Source organism: Hypomesus nipponensis, chromosome 17 (assembly GCF_054491055.1).
Source record: "Hypomesus nipponensis isolate SF chromosome 17, ASM5449105v1, whole genome shotgun sequence".
Classification (NCBI taxonomy): domain Eukaryota; kingdom Metazoa; phylum Chordata; class Actinopteri; order Osmeriformes; family Osmeridae; genus Hypomesus; species Hypomesus nipponensis.
In genome coordinates, this window is record NC_140377.1 from 11,380,702 (window position 1) to 11,404,586 (window position 23,885).

The following is a 23,885-nucleotide window of genomic DNA, read 5'->3' on the forward strand; positions in this document are numbered from 1 at the left end:
TAAGTATTTGACCCAGTTTTAACAGTGCAGTTGAAAGAAACACGTTTTCTGAACTAGTTCTCATGGGAGAGAAACTAGAGAAATATTTATTTGACAGGAACACATCAATATATTTCCTTAAGTCACGTGCCAATCTTGCTGGCATTCATTGGCTAACATGTAGGCCTACCTTTAAATAGCCTGAGGAGTGAAACGGGCAAAACTAGCCTGGCTAGCTAGTAACGGAGGTCGCTTTCTCAGGCAAATGATGAATGAAACAGGCTTGGTTGAAGAAATCCGAGATTCTGGCTATCTTCACGAGCTCGTATCTACCAAAGGCAGTCCTTCCTGACGTTCTAAGTGTAGAATGGAGTGACAAACAACCAAGGGCGTAACCACGCATTCTTTGGGGGGGTCGTGTCCCCCCCCAATATTGAGAAAATACCAATCTGTCCCCCCCAATATACAGCAGAAAATATGTCAAATATATGTTCTTTTTTTTTTTTTTTACCCATTCAATGGATCGGTGTTATGTGTTATGCATTTTCAATTTATTTCCGTTTGTTAAGAAAAACATAAGTGTGTGAATCCCCCCTTCTAATTGTACACTTCTGTGATCCACCTTGCGTCGGTCTGCGTTGTCATGGTTACCTAAAACTTGTTTGTCAGTCAGTTGAGCGCAAAGTAAGTAATGTTAGTTAACTTGTTGGAGAGGAGGTAGAGTAGGCTGATGGAGGATTTGAGGTTACCTAAAAAGCGAGAAAACTTGACTAGCAGCCAAGCATATGCCTTTTTCCAGACAGTAAGTAACTTGATAGTAAATGTGTAAGCAAGTAAAACCAGTAGCCTCATAAAAGAAAGCATGAGTCGCTGTTTTTCTGACAGAATGACATGTGGTCACTATGCAGGCACTGCAATGCCGTGTCTCTGTGAGAAATTTCACTATTCCTTTAGATGTGAATTCAAATGGTCAATGTAGTCCTTGAAACTATGTTCTAAATGTGCACATTTTCATAGGCCTATATAAATTGTAGGCAATGCACGTAACAACAACAACAAAAACGGGTGCAAACTCTTCGCCTTTTGGCGAAATTCGCAGTTTTTGATCCAAAATAGGTCATTTGTGTGATTCGTGTATCTGCAATAAAAAAAAGGGGTTCCTCCGGGTAGCCTAGTCTGCGAACGCAAACTGTCATGAATAGCCTATCTTTTTCAAGCTTGTTTGGCCAACCAATGTCAGCATGGCATGCACGCTTTTCATTTCGAGTCTGTAACTATGGAGGATTATAGGGGCCAAAACTAAATAAATAAATACTTGGATAAATAAACAATTATATAACACAAAGCTTAAATAAATGACACAAAATATATAAATGTTACATGTATTTGTGTGTGTATATATATATATATGTTTACGTTTTCATGTGTTTACATGTATTTATTTATACTTACATTTATTTATTTATACTTACATTTATTTATTTATTTATCCTTACATTTACATTTATCCACGGCGTAACTTGCACACAGCAAAATAAATCTGTTGTCTCACGTCACCAAGTCAGGGGGCCAGTTAAAGCCTCTGATTGGTGGTTCAACTTGATTCGACTGCTTTTGACTAATCCAAGATGGCAGCACATTGTGCGGATTCAATGAATGAAATACTGAACGCTACAGTGGTCGAAAAGTTGGCGGTAGCTGAAGAGATGGAGGCACCTGCCAATTCACTTCTTTTTTACATCATATTGAGAGCTTTGCTGAATTTATAGCAATAATATTGACCCTAACTGACACAGACATCGATGAAAATGTGTTCACGATCCTCTGCGAGATGATACAGCATAGGGGTGGGCAAATAGATCTCAAGACCGACCAACCAACGTTGGTATCAATAGCCTGATTGATAATGTGATAAGATCGATACTTAAGTTTCAATTCCACATTGAGTACACAACTCCCTTTACACCAGAGTGGTTGTGCAAACACCGTCTAGCTTCGCTCAAACTCACTTTGCCCCTCCCCTGCTAGGCTGAGTTGTTGCCGTGTACGTGCAGTAACACGACTCAGTGGTACACATTTGTATTTTTGACAAAACTCGTTGTCCTGTGTTTTATTATGATCATAATCATGAACAATTCATTAAAGGAAACATTTTAAATGTTCATTCAAATATTCATATTGAAGATGCATTCACTTAATCAATTTTGATGCATTGCTTTCCCCGACACGAAAGTAGATAAACTGATTTTCTAAGCCAAAGGTATCGGTATTGGCAATACTAGCCCTGTATTTACTCCTTGGTATCGGATCTATACCAGTGTCGCACACCCCTAGCAGCTGTAGAGAGATCCCTCTTGATTGAAGAGAGCTTGATCGACTGGTGGAGTCTGCATGGTGTGTAATACTGTTCATTCACCAATCAGAGGCTTTAACCCGCCCCCTGACTTGGTGACGTGAGACAACAGATTTATTTTGCTGTGTGCAAGTTACGCCGTGGATAAATGTAAATGTAAGGATAAATAAATGTAAGTATAAATAAATAAATGTAAGTATAAATAAATACATGTAAACACATGAAAACGTAAACATATATATATATATATATATATACACACAAATAATTGTAACATTTATATATTTTGTGTCATTTATTTAAGCTTTGTGTTATATCATTATTTATTTATCCAAGTATTTATTTATTTAGTTTTGGCCCCTATGATCTTCCATATGTAACTGCCAGAGCCCCAGACATGACTTCCGAAATTTGTGGTCACGAAATTCTAATTCGTGGCCACGAAATGCTATTTTGGGGATAACTATATTGCGGGCAGTTCTGCTATAGCTTAACCTACCTGTGTGGGGCTACCCAGAGCAAGCTAAAGGTGCAGTCATGGACAGAGATGATTGTATTGTATTTTAGGCTGGTGGATGACCGTGGTAAAGTTGGTTTGAAGTTGGATTTCAACAGATATTCGTACAGTATTTTGTTATTTTAACCGGTGTTAGCAACGCTACGACTGGCCGCTAAGCCAATGCCTAAACAACGCGTATGTTAGGGACCATCAACAAATTACACGTTTCAAAAGTCAATACCTTCCCAACAACATGAACTAGGAGCGTCAAAGAAATTTTAAACTGTTGAAGATGTATGCATTCATGCTGCTAAGCCTTTATTTTGTTCATTTTCATCTCAAGATATTAAAAAACAATTCTTAATTCAAAATAAACCTTCAAACTTCAATAGCTTTTTGGTCATGTGACCTATAATCCTCAAATTAATTTCAGTGTTCACTGACTATCATATAGGCCTATATATTATGTATTTATTTTAAAATATATTCCCCGAGGAGCATGCCCCGGACCCCCGAGGGGGTTTGGATCCTTGTCACCTTTTTCATCCCTGATGAGTTTGCACCCCTGAAAAAATATGGGGAAGGATACCCCCCCCAATGTCTAAACCATGGTTACGCCCTTGCAAACAGACTGCCAGTGAGCGACCCGAGTCTGACTGAGGCTAACGTCAAAACACTACTGTACTAGCCTGACGTTGTCATACTCATAATTCGAGTCTGAGAACTCTCCGTTGGGCATTGACTACGGGGCGTGTTTCAAACGAGTCTGGAAAACAAATGCCTCTTCGCTCAATTGGATAGACCTACAACCAATCAGAGCAATAATATGTTGTTTGTTCAAAACTAATTCAACTTAAGCGCTCTTTTGTGACGTGGGTGATTACGTTACTGTTGATCATCTGTCCATCATCGTATAAAGCCCGCCCTGGCTAATTTCATTGGTACGCCCAGATTCTGGTTTTCTGTAGTTGTTCCCCTATACGAGACCCTCCAGACCCAACTTCCCGAACACATTTTTTTGTGGGTGGGGAGAAGTTGGGCTGGCAGCCAGGCTACTACTGTACAGTAACGGGGACGCAGTCTCACTCAGATTGCCAGTTTTACACAAATCACAAAAACCAGCTGGCAAAAAGCAGAATTCCCAGATCTCTTCAAAGCTGCCCTGCTCGACTTTTTGTTGTTGTTGTAGGACTGACTGTAAAACTGTAAAAAAGATTAACTTTGACATGGCTGCCGCCTATGCGGTCTACCGGGCGACATTCTCACTCAAATTTCAAGACTTTCGTGCCACAAATCAAAATTCTGATGTGACAGATCAATGTGGAATTGCTTTCTCTCAAAAAGGTCGACCTTTTTGGTCTTTTAAAATCTAACTATTGGAATAATCCGTGTAATTCTCTTGCCGTTATAATGGCTATATTTTCCCTGTTTTCTGCCACCATGCTGCGCGCGCATCCCGAATGTTTACAAACAAATAATTGGTCCGGATCTGTGTCAGACGGGCGAGGAGGGCAATACGCGGCTAGCAGGACCCATTAGCCAATCAGAAAGCTTGTACTGTCGTTGCCATATAATAAATCATATTACACCAATAGACCACCATTACATTTTTCCTCTCGCGCACCCCCTAGAGGCAGCTCGCGCACCACCACACTTTGGGAATCCCTGTATTAGATAGCACCCAATTGCTGTGAAAGTACCAAGTCAATGAAGTGAATCACCAAGTACAAGTTCAATATTTAAATTCAAGGTATTTATTATAGATCTATAAAGTGCACATGTCTGATACACTCAAGTTGAGCATCACAGAAGACATGAATACAGGAAGCAGGGCAGTTAAATAATTTCACAATATGGGGAGTTTTACTCTCACAACAAACGTCAGGGGGCGATGGCGACGACGTTATCCAAAAGTACGTTATCCACAAGTAGGTGCGACGACATAGCAACTTAGCTCCAAAATGATGAATGGCAAAAACTTTATAACTATAAATTTACTCTAAAATGTACTTAAAAGTATGGCGGCGATGTTATCCACAAGTATGTAATCCATAAATAGGTCTGACGACGTAGCAACGTATCCAGAAGTAGATGTCAAACGACAGTCTCCTTAGGCAGGTTATCCATGTCCCTTTCCACTCCCAATATACGCCTACTAAGTACGTCTGAGATAAGTACGTCGCCACTAAGCCGTGTGAGACAGACATCGTCGCCAAACAACACACCTACTAACTTCGCCGCCGTCACTGACTTGTTTTGTCAAATCTTATTGAGTGAAATCAAGTGTGCATAAGGCTACATGTTTCATGTGTTAAAATGTCTTTATTGAGAACTTCATTGACTTGTTTTTTCAAACTTTATTGAGTGAAATCAAGTCGTGCATAAGGCTACGTACATTTTCAAATTAATGGCCGTTTATCAATCCACATTTTTTTCCGTTCTTGTGTTCTTGCGAACTTGTTAGACGTCATCTTTCGTTGCCCAAGTACGGTTCCATTCCAAAGAACACAAGTCACCAAGAACGCCAAAAATACCCGGAAATGTTCCTGATCCGCCCCTTTTATCGAGGATGCATCGGATGGTGACTTGGCCAGCGAGAACGCTTCTGATTTCCCAGAAGTCTTGCGGACTTGCAAGACCATTCTCGCAAGGACGCTTGCAATAACGTTCTTCAAAAGATTGTAGGCCTTCTTGCGTTCTCAGCGTTCTTCGGATTGATAAACAGCCAATGTAAAAAAACAAAAATATTTTTAGACAACGTTAAAGTGATGTCAGAGTTGTATGTTCTATCATGGTTTGTTGTACTCTAATGATTAATTATACATTTTAAGATCTAGTATAAATTTTGAGCATGTTTTTGCACCCAGTTTTAAAACCTAGAATCGCCTGGTTTGCTTGACCCACTGTTAGTTTCCTCAAGGATCACAATGACTCTTGCTTAGAGACTTGTTGCTCTTGTGGTTAGTGGTAACAGATTTAAATCGTTGTACTCGCTGTGAATTTTTTTTGTTTTATTGTTGCTTGCTTTTCTACAGGTACACTTGCACTTATAGCGGTTCATGTTGTTTAATTGTCACTTGCTTAACTACATGCTCTTATGGTTCTTCCCTTTGGCACTTATTTTGGTTGTTCACAATATGTGCTTCATGTTTTGGCTACTCGCAATGTTTTTGGGTCTATCTTGTTGTTATCAGTGACCTATGCACTTTGTAAAACTCTCTCTTGGAAGTCGCTTTGGATAAAAGCGTCTCCTAAATGAATAATTGTATCGTAAATGTAAACAATATAACATGGTTTATGCCATCATCAGAACAGGCATAACTTCCCAATCACTACAAGTCATTCAGGTAATGGTAATTTCCTATTGACAGCTGTGAACAGTATACTTTCTCAAGTAGGATTTAACAATTATAGCCTACCGAAGAATCCGTGCTTTCACTGAACCACAACCTAGAATAGTCTAGGTGACCACAATACAGTTTGTTTCATGCTTGTAAAGTTTGCATTCATTAAATGTGTTATATTGCTTGTATTTGGTTATTTCCCAACATGTGGCAACAGTGCAGTTTAATTGTATTGAGTTTATTGGATGTGTTTGCTAACTTGGTGGTGCTAATGAGTTACTAATGAATGTACCTTTGCTAATGGGAGTTTTAATTTCATAATTTTGCCTTATGTGGTGTGGAAATATATATGGGAATACATGTGGTGCGTAAAAGTCTGAAAAAATAAATAAATGTGGCAGTAGGAAATAAAAGTCCCATGAAATAAATAAATGTGTCTTACAAAAAAGTCATTTTGAAATAAATAAATGTATTTATTTATTGATGTCGGTAAATTGATTCAGCTATATAATTATATAATGCTATATTTATAGCCATATTTTTTTATTTCAGAGTTTATTTCACAGCCATCTTTTTTATGTATGTATTTACCTATTTCTTTATTTAATTGTGACTAACTCGGCGTTCCATAGATTGTATGATGTCATTGACATTTTTAAAGGCTTTTAGAACAAAAAAGAGACTTTAAAAAATGTAACACCCAACAGTGTGTATTTTCTTTCAGCTGCATCCCATACCACAATTACTAGCCTTACCAAAAATAATAAAACAAAACAAATACAACAAACAATAACTACTGATAATAATAATCAAATGAAGAGTTTGGTTCATTTGGCCTCTGGTTGACAGGACTGGTAACAAGTAACCTGGTGTTACTATCAAAATGAATCACAAAATAAATAGAGGCACATCAGAAGACTAACTAACAAGACCTTACATCAGATGGCTTTCACCCACCTCAGGAACAAGAAGAGACAAACTGGCTGAGATGTAAGCTAGTGTACTATAGTCAATATATTGTACAACATGTAGTAACCTCTACTGTGCTCCACTGGATGCTTACACAATATGAAAGTGCTCATTGTTGGTGTTATGGTTATCTATCCATAGAATATAAACATTTTGCAAAATTGGGTTAGTAGAAGGAACAGGAATAGCAAGGTAATTAATAGATGGAGAATAATTTGCTAATTTACCGATATTTTGTCTTAAACAATATGTATTAAGGCACTAGGGGCCCTATCTTGCACCCAGCGCAATTGACTTAGTCAACGACGCAAGTGTCATTCCTAGTGTGCACTCGACGCAAAGCCGACTTTTCCCTCCACAGACGCACGTCGAAATGACTTTGCGCTCCCGTGGGCGGTTCAGTGAAAAAGGAGGCGTGTTCCGGCGCGAACGTTCCCTGGTGCTATTTTGCAGTTTCCGAAAAACAATTCCGCCACTGACCAGGAAAAACGTGGTTTAAAGTCAATGGCGTAATATTCAGATGCTATTTTAAGGGCGCAAGCTTGGTCCGTGCACACTGCTGGCGGGGCCAGGGTCTTCTTTCTGCGAAGTTAAGTTACTTTGTTTTGATTTATGGCGTGTTACATTTCTTCAGTGATTATAAAAATATTTTCATAAGAAATTTCTATGTATGTGAACTTCATTTGTAACAACGGTGGCAATTTCCTCCCATGACTGTTTAACCGAAGCTAATTTGGTTAGGTTTCTTCTCCCATGCCCATCGAATCAGAATTCGGTTTATTCGCCATGAAGCTTATGTTACACAAATACGCTATTTGCTGTGGTAGGAAGGTGCAAACAATAAACATATGCTGGTATAAATTAAGTACATTACTTAAACTAATTCTAAGAACTAAACAATTTTAAAATATAACAATAACAAAATATATATATATATATATATGTAAAAATAAGAATAATAATTTGAATGAGTAGCATGAGTGGGCAATTTAGTGCAATGAGAAAACTGCTCTGCTTTTCTCACACAATGTCACTTCTCTATATTTTACGGCCCTGACGACAACGTCAATCTCCTCGGCTGTGAACTGCTGGCGTGCGCCTGGCAAATCCGCCGTTATAATAGCAATTCGCTATGGAACAAGCGCTGCTCTTAAAGGGAATGTGAGATGATGCTCTGATTGGTTTATTGCACGTTACGCCCAAACCACACCCATTAGTAATGTAGCTACTTCAGACCAACCCTTTTTAGATTTGCGCCAGGCGCAAAGTCATTTATCCCGCCGGCAAAATAACAACCAAGCTGAAGTCACGCCCACAAAGTTACTTGCGCTTTGCGTTTTGATACTTGCGTTTCAGATCGTCAAAATAGGGGGTTAAGAATAAAACTAGTGTCCTAAACTATTGTCCTAAACAGTATGTACAGTTTTCCAATAGTTATAAATTACTATAATTCAGTGACAACACAACAAATGGCGAAATAAAACATTAGCATTTCTTTTTATTTATCTACATATTTCAAAAGCATACATTAGTATTAATGCTTTGGTGTTACCTGACATTTCACTGGCAAAAATAACAATTCAACAATTGAACCAGGTCACAATCATGATCATTTTAATGTGAAATCAAAAATTAATCCACTTACAAAAATAGTCAATAAGAATAAGGAAATAATTGCATGCAATACCCTAATATTATCATATAGTGGGGTATACTGTAAAACATTTTTACTGTCAAATGTATAGGGTGGGCAACCATCCCCATAAAATGTAGAATGGCTATAAGTGCAATTTGCGTGTTCCATATCATTTATTGAATGAGACATCTTTCTATATTCATAGTGGTTGTCTTAATCAGATTTTACATATATCTACAGCGTTTGCTCCATTACATCGATAAAAGGTGAAGCTGTTATGTAGGACTTCCTTTGACAATATTCCAGGCATGACTACGTAACTAAAGATGCCTGGTTGCCTAAGATGCATTAAGCACACTGTGCAACTGTTAAATTCTGAAAAAAAGAAAGCAATTGAGAAAGTAGGAAAGTAATTCACTCGTTGCTTAAGTATTTACATCTCTCCCAAACTCCGGAAGATTTATTATCCAGTTACCAACAAAAGCAAGACATTTTCCATTTATGGAAAAAAATAATTCTGATCACTTTTACATTCTATTCTTTCACTGTGATGTTGTATGCAACAGGTCCTCTAAATGTGAAGCCCAAGTAAAAAGTAATGTTCTCATTGCTGTAGGGCACAGAGGCTATATTCAGTGGAGGAATACAAAATTTCTTCTGTTTTGGGCCAGTAAGATAGATGACTCCATCTTCTGTCCACCCAGATACAGTCTTCAAAAGGTGAGCTATTTCAGGCATTTTCCACGCCTCTCCACGGAACCACTTCATTCTCTTCTCAGACACAGAAAGGATCTTTGTGTTTGCTTCCACTTTGCTCTTGTGGACAATCTTGCTCCAGCCGCTTCCATTGCTTAAGAAAAAATGTGTGTAAATTCTTCTCTTTCTGGTAGGAATATCCTTCATTTTGGTCCAGTAGCTCTTTTTAAGACACTCAACGGCTGACTGAACCATGTCATATTTGTTTTCTTTGTCTGTGTCGTCGTCCTCTGGCCAGAACAGTAAGGTGAGTAGGAACAGGGCGCTGGGCAGACACTTTCGTTTGTCTGTAGGGAACTGCTGACTGAGTGTCTGGAGGTCTTTCAGGGAAGCTACCTTTGGAGACTGAGGTGACATGCAGCTCAAAGCAATATGTACTGCTATGTAGTTGACCAGATCCATTTGTTGCAGTCTAGCTTTCTGAGGGTTGCTTGGATAGAGAGATATGATGTTCTCGAGAACTTTTGCCGAATGTTTTTCTTTTGGGTCTGTCATAATGGAGAAGACAGTGGTTACATTTCCCCCTCCAAGGCGATAAATGATCAAGCGTTTCATGAATGGAGTCAACGTAGCTGGGTTTGACTGACTCAGAGCTGTACTGGTAGATGCTTCGCAGAAGTATTTCCCATACTCAGTGGATTTCTTCACAAGCCATTTCAGTGGATAACGTTTAATTTCAGGACATTCAATGGTTTCTGCCTCATCAGCATCAATATCTGTCTGGAAGTAACTCAGGTCTTCTGAGATCCACTCAAGAGACTCATGTAGCCTCATTTGAAGTTTTTTTAGCTGGCAGTGAAATGGTTCCCATGGCTTCCTAAGTTCTTCTGGAATGTATTCTGTGAGCAAATACTCCATACATTCTGAGTGGCCCTGAGCTTTGTTTGAGAAAATGTGCAATGAGAAAATGAGCTTCAACAAGCTGCATCCAACTTCAACGGTTGCAAAGAAACCTGAGTTATTCATGTTTTCACGGTCTGAGATGGCTGCATTTTCACATTCTTTGAAACAGTCAATGGCTCTCAGGGCAGTTTTCACAGCATCTGCTGTGTTTTCAGCAGTCTTTGCTACCTTCTCAATTACTTTAAACTTGGCATGGAACCACTTTCTGTACACCTGACCTTTTGTGTCAAGTATGTATGAGTTACTAGGCATTTGTTTGGCTGCCATTTCTGCCCAGTGTTCTGCCTGTTCAAATTTCTCATGGGTGTAATTGAGCCGAGCAAGTTGCTGAGCAAAGAATGCATCTTTGTTGAAGCGTTGGTAAGCTTGCGTGAGTAGCTCTATTGCTATGGCAGGAGTTTCATTTGCACACACATGCTCAATAAGAGGTGAAAAAAAGCTGTCGTATTCATCTCCATTACTGATTCTGCAGCGTTGCATGAACAATGCTCTCAGGAATTTTACATACTCCTCTCTTCCAAATCGATGCTCAAAAAGCACATCCTCTCGGAGCAGATTCATTGCCAAACAACTTTGCAGCTTTTGGTTACCAAGGAGTTGCTGAAGGATTTCCTTTGCCACTAATGGATGGATTATTCGAAGTGATTCAATGTGTGTCTTGACATCTTTCAGATGTACCAAGACGAGTTTGGCCGGATCACTCAATGACTTTTCAAAAGTATGTTGCCGGAACCTATCCATGTGTAAGGGTAGTGGCATCAGGGCTTCCCAGTGGGACTGGGAAATGAAAGAGTTTGGAACATAGGTGTTCAGCAAAGCCACATAGTGAATGAGGCGGGTGACAACATCTTTGCGGTCAATGTCTTGTAGTAAATGTTTCACAAAGTTTTCCACATACTCCACAATTTTCTGATGCTTAAATTCTACACTCATCAAGACAAAAGTCAAGATGAATTCTATGTTGTACTGTTTCTCCAGTTTCTGTAGTTTCCCTGCAAACTTGATCTTCTCTTCAGGTGACAGTTGGTGAGTGACAGACACATTATTCAATGGGGAGTCTTTGCACATCTTCTCTGGGTTATGTGAACGTCTGCAGCTCAACAAAATAAAGCATCGCCCCTGTTTTATTTTCTTAGTGTTCATGGCATTTTCTAATTCATTTCTCAGATCATCTAACTTTTCTTTGTCGCAGTCTTCAATCAAAAGCAGCACAGGGACACACTTCTGGGGGTCTCTTTCCTCATACTCTCTCAGCTGAACGGCATGTTCAGCGACTATTGCAGCTGAGTATGATGGCTTCACAATAGCACATCTGAGGTCTTTCCTATTATTCCACACGATCTGTCTTGCCACAGTGCTTCCACCACTCCCCGGGTGATGGTAGATGTTGATACTGTTCACAGGAAATTGTTCCACACTCCATTTCAGGGTCTCAGTCAGAATGTCAGATATTTCCCGATATGCATCCCTCTGAATCACTTCTCCAACATACCCCTTTTCTGCAAGCCAGAAATTCAACCAGGTCACTTTTCCACCATGGTAAAACTCACGTTCATTGGTATCTTTGTTTGATTTTATGAAGTCATCAGTTGTTTCATTACAATGGTCCATACTGATGATTTCCAGGGAGTACATTCTTTCTTCTTCTCTTGTTTCAAGAAGGCACTGTCCTTTAACAAAGATAGGCAAGTGCTTAGTTGCTCTAGAGGTGACAGGTTGGATTTGTTGCAGAGTAGCATCAACATGACTAATTTTCATCCCAACAACACTGAAGCGGTTAACAGTTTCTGTTCCACAAGAACTTTCTGTAAAGCTCTGCCACTTCTGGTAGTTTTCCTCAGATTCTGATATGCATATGATGTCGTCATGGCCCTCCATATCAGTGAAGAACTCAAAGAAGGCATGCAAGAGAGGTTTTTCAACTGGGGATGTGAGGAGAAACAATACCAAGAATGTACCTTTTGGTAAGATCTGTTTGCAGATCAGCGACACAGATTCTCTGAGGAGGGTCATTTTTGTTTTGATCCATGTCATTTCGTCACAGGGGTTTTCATTTCCTTTGTAATCTTTGCGTCCATTGCAGAATATCCAGCTCGTCTGCTCAAATAAATGAAGGTGACTCACAAATTGGTCAAGGGGCATACCACTTGGTATTTTGTAGTTCTGCATGAAATGCATATTTGCAGCATGGTGCTGAATGTATTTACTGCAGAGCCCTGACACCTTGGAATCTGGGTCAAAGTCAAACACACAGAATATGTTCATGTTGAGTAAGAAGTCAATGCTTCTCAAATCGTCAGGTCTGAATTTGTTTGCAACAAGAATGTACCACTTCTCTTTCTCTATGAACTTCTTACCGTTAGTTACCAGCATTGTGAGCTTTCTTCCAAGATCTTGGCCAATGCCTGGAGTGCTTAAATATTGACAATGCTCTGCCTCATCTCGTAGAGCATCTCTGTCCTCGACTCGCTTGAAGAAGTCTAATTGATCGCTCACTGGCTCTGTTTTTGAGCCTACCCTTCGGAAAAACGTGTCTTTTTCATAGTAAATTTTGTTATTTGACTCTTTGAAGTTTGGCAGACGAACAGAATACATATTTTTCCTCACAATGCTGACGGAAGGCACTATGTCAACCTCTACCACATACCTTTTTTCTGCACTATCCATGTCCAGGACCTCTATGAAACGTGGGGGACGAATGCATTGCCGCATGTGTTCACTGTGTGAAGAACAGCTCTTCTCAATGTAATCTAATGCGTCAACATACATGTCTTTCTCCGGCACAGGAAAACCAATAATCTCACCATGTACATAGCCCGCATCATCTCTACTGTCCATCACACCAAAGTGTATTGTACCATTTGATCTTATATTCATACAGCCACTGCCAAATTTGAGAACCTCTTTGGCAAATTTTGCCTGCAGTCTTGTGCGGTCCAGAGTGGCTGCAATGGTGAAAGACTTGTACTCATGACAAGGACAAATCAGATCAAAAGCACCAGATTCAGGTTGCAGTACATTGTGTTTGACATAAGTGGAATCAATCCCTTCCTTATCAAATGGTCGTGGCTTACAGTCTCTCTTTGTGGTCAACACACTAACAGATTGTTCTGGAGGAGTTGTATCCTTTGGGACATGTTCTGCCTCTGGAACCTCTTTATGCTTTTTACTTCCTTTTCTAATATTTTGGGCAATTTGTGGTTTTTCCTCGACCTTTGATCTCTGCTTGAGAAGGCTGTCTCTCTTCTTGAGAATCAACAAAGCAGGTCCTGATTTCATTTCAAATTCTTTCCTCAGAAAGTCCTCAGTCAATTCAAGAAGGACTGTCCCATTTACCTCTTCCTCTCTAATCCTTGTAATATACTGCTCCTTCACTCCAATAGTCCTTAACCAGGAGCTCACTTGAACTTCAGTCCATTCTTCAACCGGCAACATGTCTTCTTGTTCTGCTGTTGCATGCAACATACATCATAGAAAAGGGCTTTACACTACAAAATACCATTGTTAAATATTCAGTATTCTAAGTATAAAGTCAGACACATTTCTCTGAAATGTTTCTTACCCATTATTGGTATTCTGTGTCAAAGCTCACTGCTGGAACGTACGAATCTCGTACGCATCAATCTGACAAACAGAAAAGTTTAAGTGAAATTCACAATGTGTTCTTTTTAAGCAGCATGTATTACCAACACCAACAAAAGAGTAAATAACTTCAGGTCTATTTAAAATGCTGTGACACATCCACAGCCATAATGCATGTCCATCCCACACAGCCACAAGGTAAGCACTGGGACCTGTTGCTTTATTGTGTGTGTGTGTGTGTGTGTGTGTGTGTTTGACTTTAAAATTACCGGCTCAGTAGATTTGGGTTTCTCCTCCCCAATGTAAATCAGGATGTTCAGGATTGTTAGGAAATACTGAAAAACAAGTTTTAGTCATTGACGTTAAATGCTTTGTTTGTCCAGACAAACATTTCCCTGAATATCGTCTGGAACAGATTGTATTCTGTCCTATGGTTAATTCAGACACAAGAATGCATAGCATGCAATATTTAGTGCCAAAATATCAAGGTAAAGGTTAAACCACAATAGTTTGAGGTTTTCTTGTTCAAATATACATTTAGTCATTTAGCAGACGCTCATATCCAGAGCGACTTACAGAAGGTACAAGGAGGGACATTCCCCGAGGGAAGTAGGGTAAGTGCCTTGCCCAATCTTGTGCCGCCCCCTACCCCGCCGGCCGCCCCCGAGAGTACACGGAACGTAGACCGCTACTACCTGGCGGCACAAACTGCGGAAAATGCTGCACGGCACCGTCTCAGCAAGCAGGGGTGCCTGCAGCTGCTTAAAGGGGGCGCCAATATCCCAATTCCTCACAAAGTGAAATGATAGATGAGACAAAACCGCGCAGCGATTTTTATTTTATTTTTTTGCGGTTCGCCCCCCATGTGACATGAAAAAATGCTGCCCCGGGCGTCTGCCCGGTCCGCCCGTGCCTAAAACTGCCCCTGCTCCCAGCCCTCCTTCCCTCTAATTCTCCGTCTCAAACTCAGCAGCTGAGGAAAGGAGGAAGATGCTTTCCCTCTACAAATAGGTTAAGGAGCTACAGGGGCAAATCTAGGTTCCCACTTTTGGGGGGGCTAAGCCCTATAGATAAAACCTATTATTTTTCCTGTGACCCAGCAAAACTAGGGGGGTCTGGGGGCATGTTCCCCCAGAAGAAATGTTTCAAAATATCCTTTTAAATAGTTTCCTCTAGTGGGTTTAAGGAAGAGAAATTTACAAACTTAGATTTAAAATATGAAAGAAAAAAGAAAAATATATATACATGATAAACATTTGAAGGGGCTAATGAAACTTTTGGGGGGGCTCCAGCCCCCCAAAATAGGGCTAGATATGCCCATGCTACAGAGGGAGGGAGGTAGAGGAGAAGCCTGGTAACGAACATGCATTTGAATCAGGTGTGTTGGAGCAGGGAAACATCTCAAACATGCAGGGTAGGTGGTACTTGAGGACAGGTTTGAGAACCACTGCCCCCTAGATTACACACTGGATTGTACACAATGACCAGGGGCCTATACTACGAATCAAGATTTGGCGTTCGCAAGGTAACTTCAGGTTCAACCCAGGGTTTTCTGTACTACGACGGTTGATCACTTGTTGCCGGGTTAGATCACCATAGTAACACATGCTGAACGGCTAACCTGGTCGGGGGCAGGTTAAGTTGGAGATCAGAGATCAACCGGTATAAAAACCCTGCCCACTAACTCATTCTTGACGATCATTTTGTCACCGTTCATAGAAGATCCTGTGGAGCTTGGTGCGCGGATAGTGAGAGGTGCGCTCAGAAGAGCCAGAATATTTAGAGACCGACAAAAGTTTTGTCATCATTTATTAGATGTTTTTCACTTGCCATTCACAAAGGGAAGGTCCAGGCTTGGCTTATCAGGTACTAAAACCAAGCACTGTAGCCTACATTGCAAGTTAGAAGATACTCACTAGGCTGTGGGAAGCAGGATCTATAAAATGGATATGATTGTAAACACAAAACAGTTGTGCAGCACGTAATTTACTGAGAGGGAAATAAGAGTTGAATTCTGGTATGAGGGACCTGTGAGCAGGGGCATTTTATATACATTTGTAAAATAATGTAGCAATACTCATGTACAAGGGCGTAACCATGGTTTAGACATTGGGGGGGTCCAAATGAGTATCCTTCCCCATATTTTTTCAGGGGTGCAAACTCATCAGGGATGAAAAAGGTGACAAGGATCCAAACCCCCTCGGGGGTCCGGGGCATGCTCCTCGGGGAATATATTTTAAAATAAATACATAATATATAGGCCTATATGACAGTCAGTTAACAGAATTTGAGGATTATATGTCACATGACCAAAAAGCTATTGAAGTTTGAAGGTTTATTTTGAATAAAGAATTCATTTTTAATAACTTGAGATGAAAATGAACAAAATAAAGGCTTAGCAGCATGAATGCATACATCTTCAACAGTTTAACATTACTTTGACGCTCCTAGTTCATGTTGTTGAGAAGGTATTGACTTTTGAAACGTGTAATTTGTTGATGGTCCCTAACATACGCGTTGTTTAGGCATTGGCTTAGTGGCCAGTCGTAGCGGTGCTAACACCGGTTAAAATAACAAAATACTGTACGAATATCTGTTGAAATCCAACTTCAAACCAACTTTACCACGGACATCCACCAGCCTAAAATACAATACAATCATCTCTGTCCATGACTGCACCTTCAGCTTGCTCTGGTTAGCCCCACACAGGTAAGCTATAGCAGAACTGCCCGCAATATAGTTATCCCCATTTCGTGGCCAAAAATTAGAATTTCGTGACCACAAATTTCGGAAGTCATGTTTGGGGCTCTGGCAGTTACAGACATATATATATATATATATATATATATATATATATATATATATATATATATATATATATATATATATATCTATGGTTACAGACCCGAAGACTCGAAATGAAAAGCGTGCGTGCCATGTTGACATTGGTTGGCCAAACAAGCTTGAAAAAGATAGGCTATTCATGACAGTTTGCGTTCACAGACTAGGCTACTCGGAGGAACCCCTTTTTTATTGCAGATACACGAATCACACAAATGACCTATTTTGGATCAAAAACTGCAAATTTCGCCGAAAGGCGAAGAGTTTGTACCCGTTTTTGTTGTTGTTGTTACGTGCATTGCCTACAATTTATATAGGCCTATGAAAATGTGCACATTTAGAACATAGTTTCAAGGACTACATTGACCATTTGAATTCACATCTAAAGGAATAGTGAAATTTCTCAGAGACACGGCATTGCAGTGCCTGCATTGTGATCACATTCTCAAGTGTCATTCTATCAGAAAAACAGCGACTCATGCTTTCTTTTATGAGGCTACTGGTTTTACTTGCTTACACATAGTATCAAGTTACTTACTGTCTGGAAAAAACGCATATGCTTGGCTGCTGGTCAGGTTTTCTCGCTTTTAGGGTAACCTCAAATCCTCCATTAGCCTACTCTACCTCCTCTCCAACAAGTTTAGTTAACTAACATTACTTTCTTTGCGCTCAACTGACTGACGAACAAGTTTTAGGTAACCATGACAACGCAGACCGACGCAAGGTGGATCACAGAAGTGTACAATTAGAAGGGGGAATTTACACACTTATGTTTTTCTTAACAAACGGAAATAAATTGAAAATAAATAAGACATAACACCGATCCGTTGAATGGGTAAAAAAAAAAAAGAACATATATTTGACATATTTTCTGCTGTATATTAGGGGGGACAGATTGGTATTTTCTCAATATTGGGGGGGACACGACCCCCCCCCCAAAGAATGCGTGGTTACGCCCTTGCTCATGTAACAGACGATTATATTACAATTGGCATTTAGTAAGTAGCCTACAACAAGTACAACGTGATCAAGAATCAGAAGTGAAAAGTGATTTTTACAAATGAATACAAAAGATGCTCGCTTTAACCAGACAGTGACATAACAGCAGTCACAACTACAACATAATTCACATATTACCCTCGATCCGATTATAGGACAGTGTAGCACAACATCGACATCAACGTCGTTTTTCAAGTGCAGCTCAGAATTACGTCTATTTTCGTGAGTGAATCATTCGGATTTTACGAGAAGAATGACATACAAATCGTATTGGCTCTCAAGTGCAGCACAACAAAACTTGTATTTTGATGAAACATTAATTAAATATCCTACTGACAGTTTCCTCAAAGTTTAAGACGAGGGAATTTAGGCTTGTAAAAATAGCATCGTTTCGTCAAACTACAACTAATTAATTAATTAATTATACAAGAGTAGGTATCATCCGGGAATGCGAACATGATTTACTCGAACATGATTTACCGTCGCCTACTTCTCCCAGCAGTTGGATAGGTTCATGCAGAAGTCGTCCATTTCCACGTTTTTTGATTTCTCATGTCCTTTGTTCTTACAACTTGTAAGCAAAATCTGTTAAATTCACAAGCGAACTCGTTCAATACAATTTCCGAGTGCAGACGATGTGTCGGTCTCGCCCTGCCCTGGCGAGATCGACAACACGAATACCCCTTTCAGTAAGTTTCGTTTATCCTTGAAAAAGAAGATAAAACTAGTTTCATTTATCATAAAAGGTGTAGTAGACCTGTTAGTTTCATTTTCGACATTCGTCTCACATTCGGAAGACGCTAAATTGCAGCGTCGAGTTAGGGACCGGATGAAAATTACCCATACAATTTTGAAAAATTATGACAATAATATTTGTACGACTATAAAACCTCAAACAAACAGCAGAGTATTCCAACAATGTCTGACCTACTTCCACACCCTTTACTTTTTCAATAAAACATTTTTTTTATGATATAGAATCGCTGAAATCTCTGAAAATAGCATTAAATCCTCGCTAATCTCAATATCTTTTTCAATTTTTTTTCAAAAAATATCAAATACACACCAGATTATTCTAACAATGTCTGGCGTACTTCCACAACCTTTACTTTTTTCAATAATGTTTTTTAAAAAATGATCGAAAATCGCTAATCTCTGAAAAACTCATGAAATCCTTGTTTATCTCAATAACCTTTCCAGACTTGTGTCAAAAAATCTAAAATATACACCAGTCTGGCCTACTTCCACACCCTTTACTTTTTCAATAATGTTTTGAATACAATTCCAAAGATATTGAGATTAGCAAGGATGTAATGCTATTTTCTGAGATTTTTTAAAGATGATCAGAACGCTCGTACTGTAGTTGCCATATAATACCATTTGGTATTATTGAAGGGGAGGAATAATCGACCAAAATAACGTTTCCAAACTTGTTTTGAGGAGTTTGGTTCTGGATGGAAATCATGGAGATGATTGTTGTGCACATAACAATACGTGCTGATATTTTCTGATGAATACATTGACAGCTTTCTGGCTTTCAAGTTTATTCTGGTCTTGCATATTATGCATGGCATTCTCAGACATACAGACACTGAAAGGATTCCCTAAACTCCTTCCACAACAGCAAAAAAAAGGTGTTCCTGATTGCATAACAATTTCCTAAATTAAAACATAACTAAGTTGTAAAATATACTATTTTAATTCTTAGGTGAGCAGTAAGCACAGTTGACTTGACAAACGTAATTTCACTAAGAACAAAATAAACCTAAAATAAAGATTAATAAATTAAAGGCCTTATTTGGTCAATTATAGCAAAGATTGAAACATGTAGATGTACAGTATGTAGAATTTCTTGAATCAAAGACAATTCAAGATTTCTTTTAGAATTGATAACAGTAGTTAGTTTACGTGTAAAGCTATTTTCAGATGGCCCATTAATTTAGAGAGACATGGATTCATACTAGCTGTACCCAAATGTACCTTTTCAACGTAACACTATTAGTCACATGTCGAATTGTCAAAAAAAATGGCATGTTAGATCTAACCGGTTTACCTTTTGGAATAAATACCTTCTACTCAAGAACACACAGATATCTGGTTCAAGAGAGAATAGCAGTTTCTAGCAGCATCAGTCATCAGCAGTAGCAGCAAGCAAAACCCATGCCTTTTAGGCCCCAAGACACACAGCACAGTGTTATAAAAAAAGGCACAATGGCCACATCAATTACATCATGATCAAAATCTTAATCTGTACAAAAATATACACCTCTTTACATAATGCATGTTCACTGAGTAAAATATAATTTCTGATAAAACTACCACGGTCAGACTCAACTCAGTGTTTGACAACATGAACACAGACCTCCTCACATTTTGCACTCCACAACATCTTGACACTACGCAATTCATTACATTGTAGTGGGACTCCATGGCAAAAATAGTTTCTGTCTGTGCTGAATTTAACCCCAAGTTTATGTCCACCCAAAATGGTCAATTAAAAAATAACACCCTGACTTGTGGAAGGTAGAATCGTGGGGTACTGAGCCAGACCATCTTGTGTACCGGTCCAACAGAAGGCACATAACTAAGGTTTTGACTGCTGCTTGCAACCCTAGTGGCGAATCCCAGGCACTGCAGGCCTGTTCCTCACCAATACAGGTACAGCAGAACATCATAAACCCCAGTTCCTGTTCACTAGTAAGGCAAAGCTCCACCCTGTACTGCATCCATCAGTTTTCATCCTGTCTCACAAAGGCTCTGGGTTCAGAGTGACTGGGTCCATAGGAGGCCCTGGTTCCATGTGTGATTGGGGAGGAACACGTTCTGGAGCTCGGGATGGCGCAGATGTAGGAGTGGTCTCTGCAGGTAAGGAGGGAATCACTGTCTGTGCATATGGCTCTGGAGGTGTGGACGTGGCTGGCAGACTAGGCAAGGTTCGGTCTTCAGGTGAGGTGAACGATGCTGTCTCTACTGGAATTGTATTTGGCACCAGCTGTGTGGGGGCTGTAGTGGGTAGAGGCTGTGTGGGGTCTGTAACCGGCAGAGACTGTGTGGAGGCAGTAGCCAGTAGAGGCTGAGTGGGGGCTATAGCCGGTAGAGGCTGTGTGGAGGCTGTAGTGGGTAGAGGCTGAGTGGGGGCTGTAGCGGGTAGAGGCTCTGTGAGGGCTTTAGCAGTTATAGGCTGTGTGGGGGCTGTAGTGGGTAGAGGCTGTGTGGGGGCTGTAGCAATTAAAGGCTGTGTGGGGGCTGTAGCAATTAGAGGCTGTGTGGGGGCTGAAGTGGGAAGAGGCTGGAATAAAGCCACAGGCTCTTCTGACTGTGACTGTATGGACGTGTGTGTTTGCGCAGATTCTTTAGTGCAGGGAAGTTTGACTGACATGCCTGGTCCGGGAGGTATGTGTGGAGTCCGTGCCCAAGCGAGCTGCTCTGGGCTGGGGTAGTAGGGCAGGAAGGGCCTCTCGAGGGCGCAGGTGTGCATTGCCAGGTAGGTGTGCAGCAGAAGGTGGGGGAAACGGAAGGTGAAGTAGGAGACAAAGTCTTCAGGGATGGAGCCCAAGGTCTCCTGGACCTCTGCAGGCAGCTCTCTGTAATGGTGCTTCTGTAGAGGAGACAGACAAGGAGATGAAACCAGTCATTCAACCGTCGTTGCTAACCACACAAAAGAGACTGTAAAAATTGAATGGAAAACCTTTCAGTACACTATGAACCCAGTTAAACTGGTTTGAACTTCTTGATATGTAATAGTTTAACACTGAGCTGCATCATCATGCTCACCTTGTTCCTCATGGCTCGGAGAAGATCTCGAACTGACCCGCCTTTGTATGACCGGAATTTACGCAGATCTGTCCCAAGAGAGAATCATCAGGAATGTTTGAACCCCACCATAAGACCCTTTCAACTGAACATGACCTAAGCACTTCAACCACCCCAGTCAAATGATGACCACTGGCACCAGCCAAGCAAAAATTATCAAAATGAAAAAGTGGATTGGATTGCTTAGTGCAAATGTTTTTGTTTTTTTTATTGAAAACAACATTGCAATTGCCTGGCTTTGACGAGGGGGCGGAGAATTTGCATCAGCTGTGTGCTTGGCCATCAAGTGGTATTTCAGACTGGACGTGCTGGTATGATAGCTCAGTTCACAACAGTAAAACACACAGATCACTTTGGTCTTTTTGATGGAACCATTTGGCAACTTTTTAAAAGTAAACTTTCCATTCAGAATCTTATTGGCATCCATTTCGGCATCTCGCGCTCGCCATCCACTCAAAACGTAACGTTAGCTTTCTTGTCTTTAGCCGGCTCGCAAGCCCAAACAAGTGTCTGCCTGTTGTTTTGTTTCCGGTCTAGCTAGATCCAGTGTGTTTTAGTTTTTCTAACGCCAGTAGTTATTGCAACAGCATGTAAAAAATACTACAAAGTTTGCTGTTAACTACAAAATTACACCGTTAAAATGTTTTTGCGTTAACGCCGTTAATAACGCGTTTAACTGACAGCACTAATTATAGACAATACAGAAATTGTAAATAAACAACAGAAAAGCACAAAATTAAGTTATATTATCACAAATGCTCAATCTGACAGAGAGTTATATTGTATATAGTTCTTGACAGCTCAGGTGGTATGGTGAAGATGGCTGCAGGAACTTCAGCTTGCGCTCAAGTCAAAAAAAGCAATGGCTTGTCCAGGAAATAACACATCCTCAATCACTTACAGATCAATGTACTCCAGTCTACAGCTCCATAATAATGTTACATTATTATTTAAGTACTGTTGTGTGACTAATGCCTGCAAACCGTATTGAATCCCCACCCGGTAGCATGCTTGTTACAGCAGTATCTAACTTGGTAGGTGACTGAGGCAGCAGAACTTTGAGGCTTAAGGTAAACTCAGACCTGCTGTTCCAGTAAATAGTGACATGAAGCAGAAAGAAGCCATCTCTGCGCTTGCTGTGTGACAGAGCAGCTGTTTCTGGCCTCTCACCTGTCTGAAGGGGCACTGTGATGTGTTCCCTCCAGTCCCCCTTCACCACGGCCCGCCCCCCTCGCTCCAGTTGCCTCACAATTGGTCCGTCCAGTGGCTCCTTCTCTATGCGGTCACTCACGTCCTGAAAGAGAAAGATCAAGGCATATTTATGCACATTGACTGGTTAGTTTGTTTGACCTTTGTTGTAGGAGGGGGTTTGATTGGAGAGTCCATCAGACCTGGAAGAACTGCAGCTCCCTCTCCAGGCTCCAGAAGAAGGGGTGTTTGAGCACACTGTCAACTGAGGGCCTCCTCTGTGGATCCATGTTCAGCATCTGCTCTATCAGGTGTCTGGCCACTATGTCGTCTGGGAGAGACAAGCGCACAAAAAAGCTTTAAAACACACTTGTTGTTGACATTTTGTGTGGAAAAACTATTAACCAAGCAACACTTTATCATCCAGATTCAAGTCGTTCACAAATAGTGAACCTGTTTCAGTACACATTTAAAATCATAGATTAAAACGATAAAAACATCACGCCTCTCCAGAGGAAGTGACATCAGCAGACAGGAAGAGGAAGTAGCCCTCACCATGTCTGTCAGGCTGCAGCTGGTCCAAGCTGTAGGTCCCCAGCAGGATGTTGGCTTGCCTCTGCAGGGACTTGCCAAACGGGTGACTGCCTTGGGACACCACGTAGTAGAACACACATCCGGCAGAGAAGATGTCTACAGTACAGGTCTGACGAATGGAGGGAGAGGTTGAGAGAAAGAACAATGTATGTAGTTAATAAATTCAAGATCAAATAAAAAATACCCCCCCAAGAATAAATACTTTGAATAATAAAATAATGAACAAATGCCCAAAAATACCAAACTGGAATGAATTATGGACTAATAACTAATTATGCAACCCTGATACTGTAGGTACACTTATGGATGAGAGGTGTCCTCTCAGCAAACATCAGTGAAAAACGTAAAAATGTGTCTTTTTCAAAAACATAAGAGCAGCTTAGTTTTTCTTTCTTCAAAACGGATTACTTGTTTATCAGAAGAAAAAAA

The 23,885-nt window shown here is 40.3% G+C and overlaps 2 protein-coding genes across 7 annotated transcripts in view; both read right to left on the reverse strand.

Annotated features, from left to right (window-relative positions):
• Positions 1 to 8,614: 8,614 nt before the first annotated feature.
• On the reverse strand, positions 8,615 to 18,625 carry samd9l (sterile alpha motif domain containing 9 like). Of its 6 annotated transcripts, none has more exons than XM_084678472.1 (5): positions 17,401 to 18,331; positions 14,291 to 14,356; positions 14,002 to 14,063; positions 12,797 to 13,888; positions 8,615 to 12,670 (listed from the first exon to the last, which is right to left on the reverse strand). In XM_084678472.1, exons 3-5 carry the CDS (start codon positions 14,003 to 14,005, stop codon positions 9,315 to 9,317), a joined length of 4,452 nt encoding a protein of 1,483 aa, XP_084534598.1. In that variant the 5' UTR covers positions 14,006 to 14,063; positions 14,291 to 14,356; positions 17,401 to 18,331; the 3' UTR covers positions 8,615 to 9,314. The 6 variants fall into 6 exon arrangements, with proteins under 6 accessions (XP_084534598.1, XP_084534599.1, XP_084534596.1 ...); XM_084678473.1 differs by having other exon boundaries at positions 8,615 to 12,109; positions 12,398 to 13,888; XM_084678470.1 differs by lacking the exon at positions 17,401 to 18,331 and adding an exon at positions 18,342 to 18,625 and having other exon boundaries at positions 8,615 to 13,888.
• Positions 18,626 to 19,388: 763 nt separating this feature from the next.
• ern1 (endoplasmic reticulum to nucleus signaling 1) overlaps positions 19,389 to 23,885 on the reverse strand; it is a 32,550-nt gene continuing 28,053 nt past the window's right edge. Inside the window, exons 18-22 of the mRNA XM_084676805.1 lie at positions 23,418 to 23,565; positions 23,066 to 23,193; positions 22,845 to 22,968; positions 21,636 to 21,703; positions 19,389 to 21,459 (exon numbers count right to left, since the gene is read on the reverse strand). Coding sequence (XP_084532931.1) covers positions 20,608 to 21,459; positions 21,636 to 21,703; positions 22,845 to 22,968; positions 23,066 to 23,193; positions 23,418 to 23,565 — 1,320 coding nt within the window. The 3' untranslated portion in view covers positions 19,389 to 20,607. The remainder of the gene's footprint in view (positions 21,460 to 21,635; positions 21,704 to 22,844; positions 22,969 to 23,065; positions 23,194 to 23,417; positions 23,566 to 23,885) is intronic.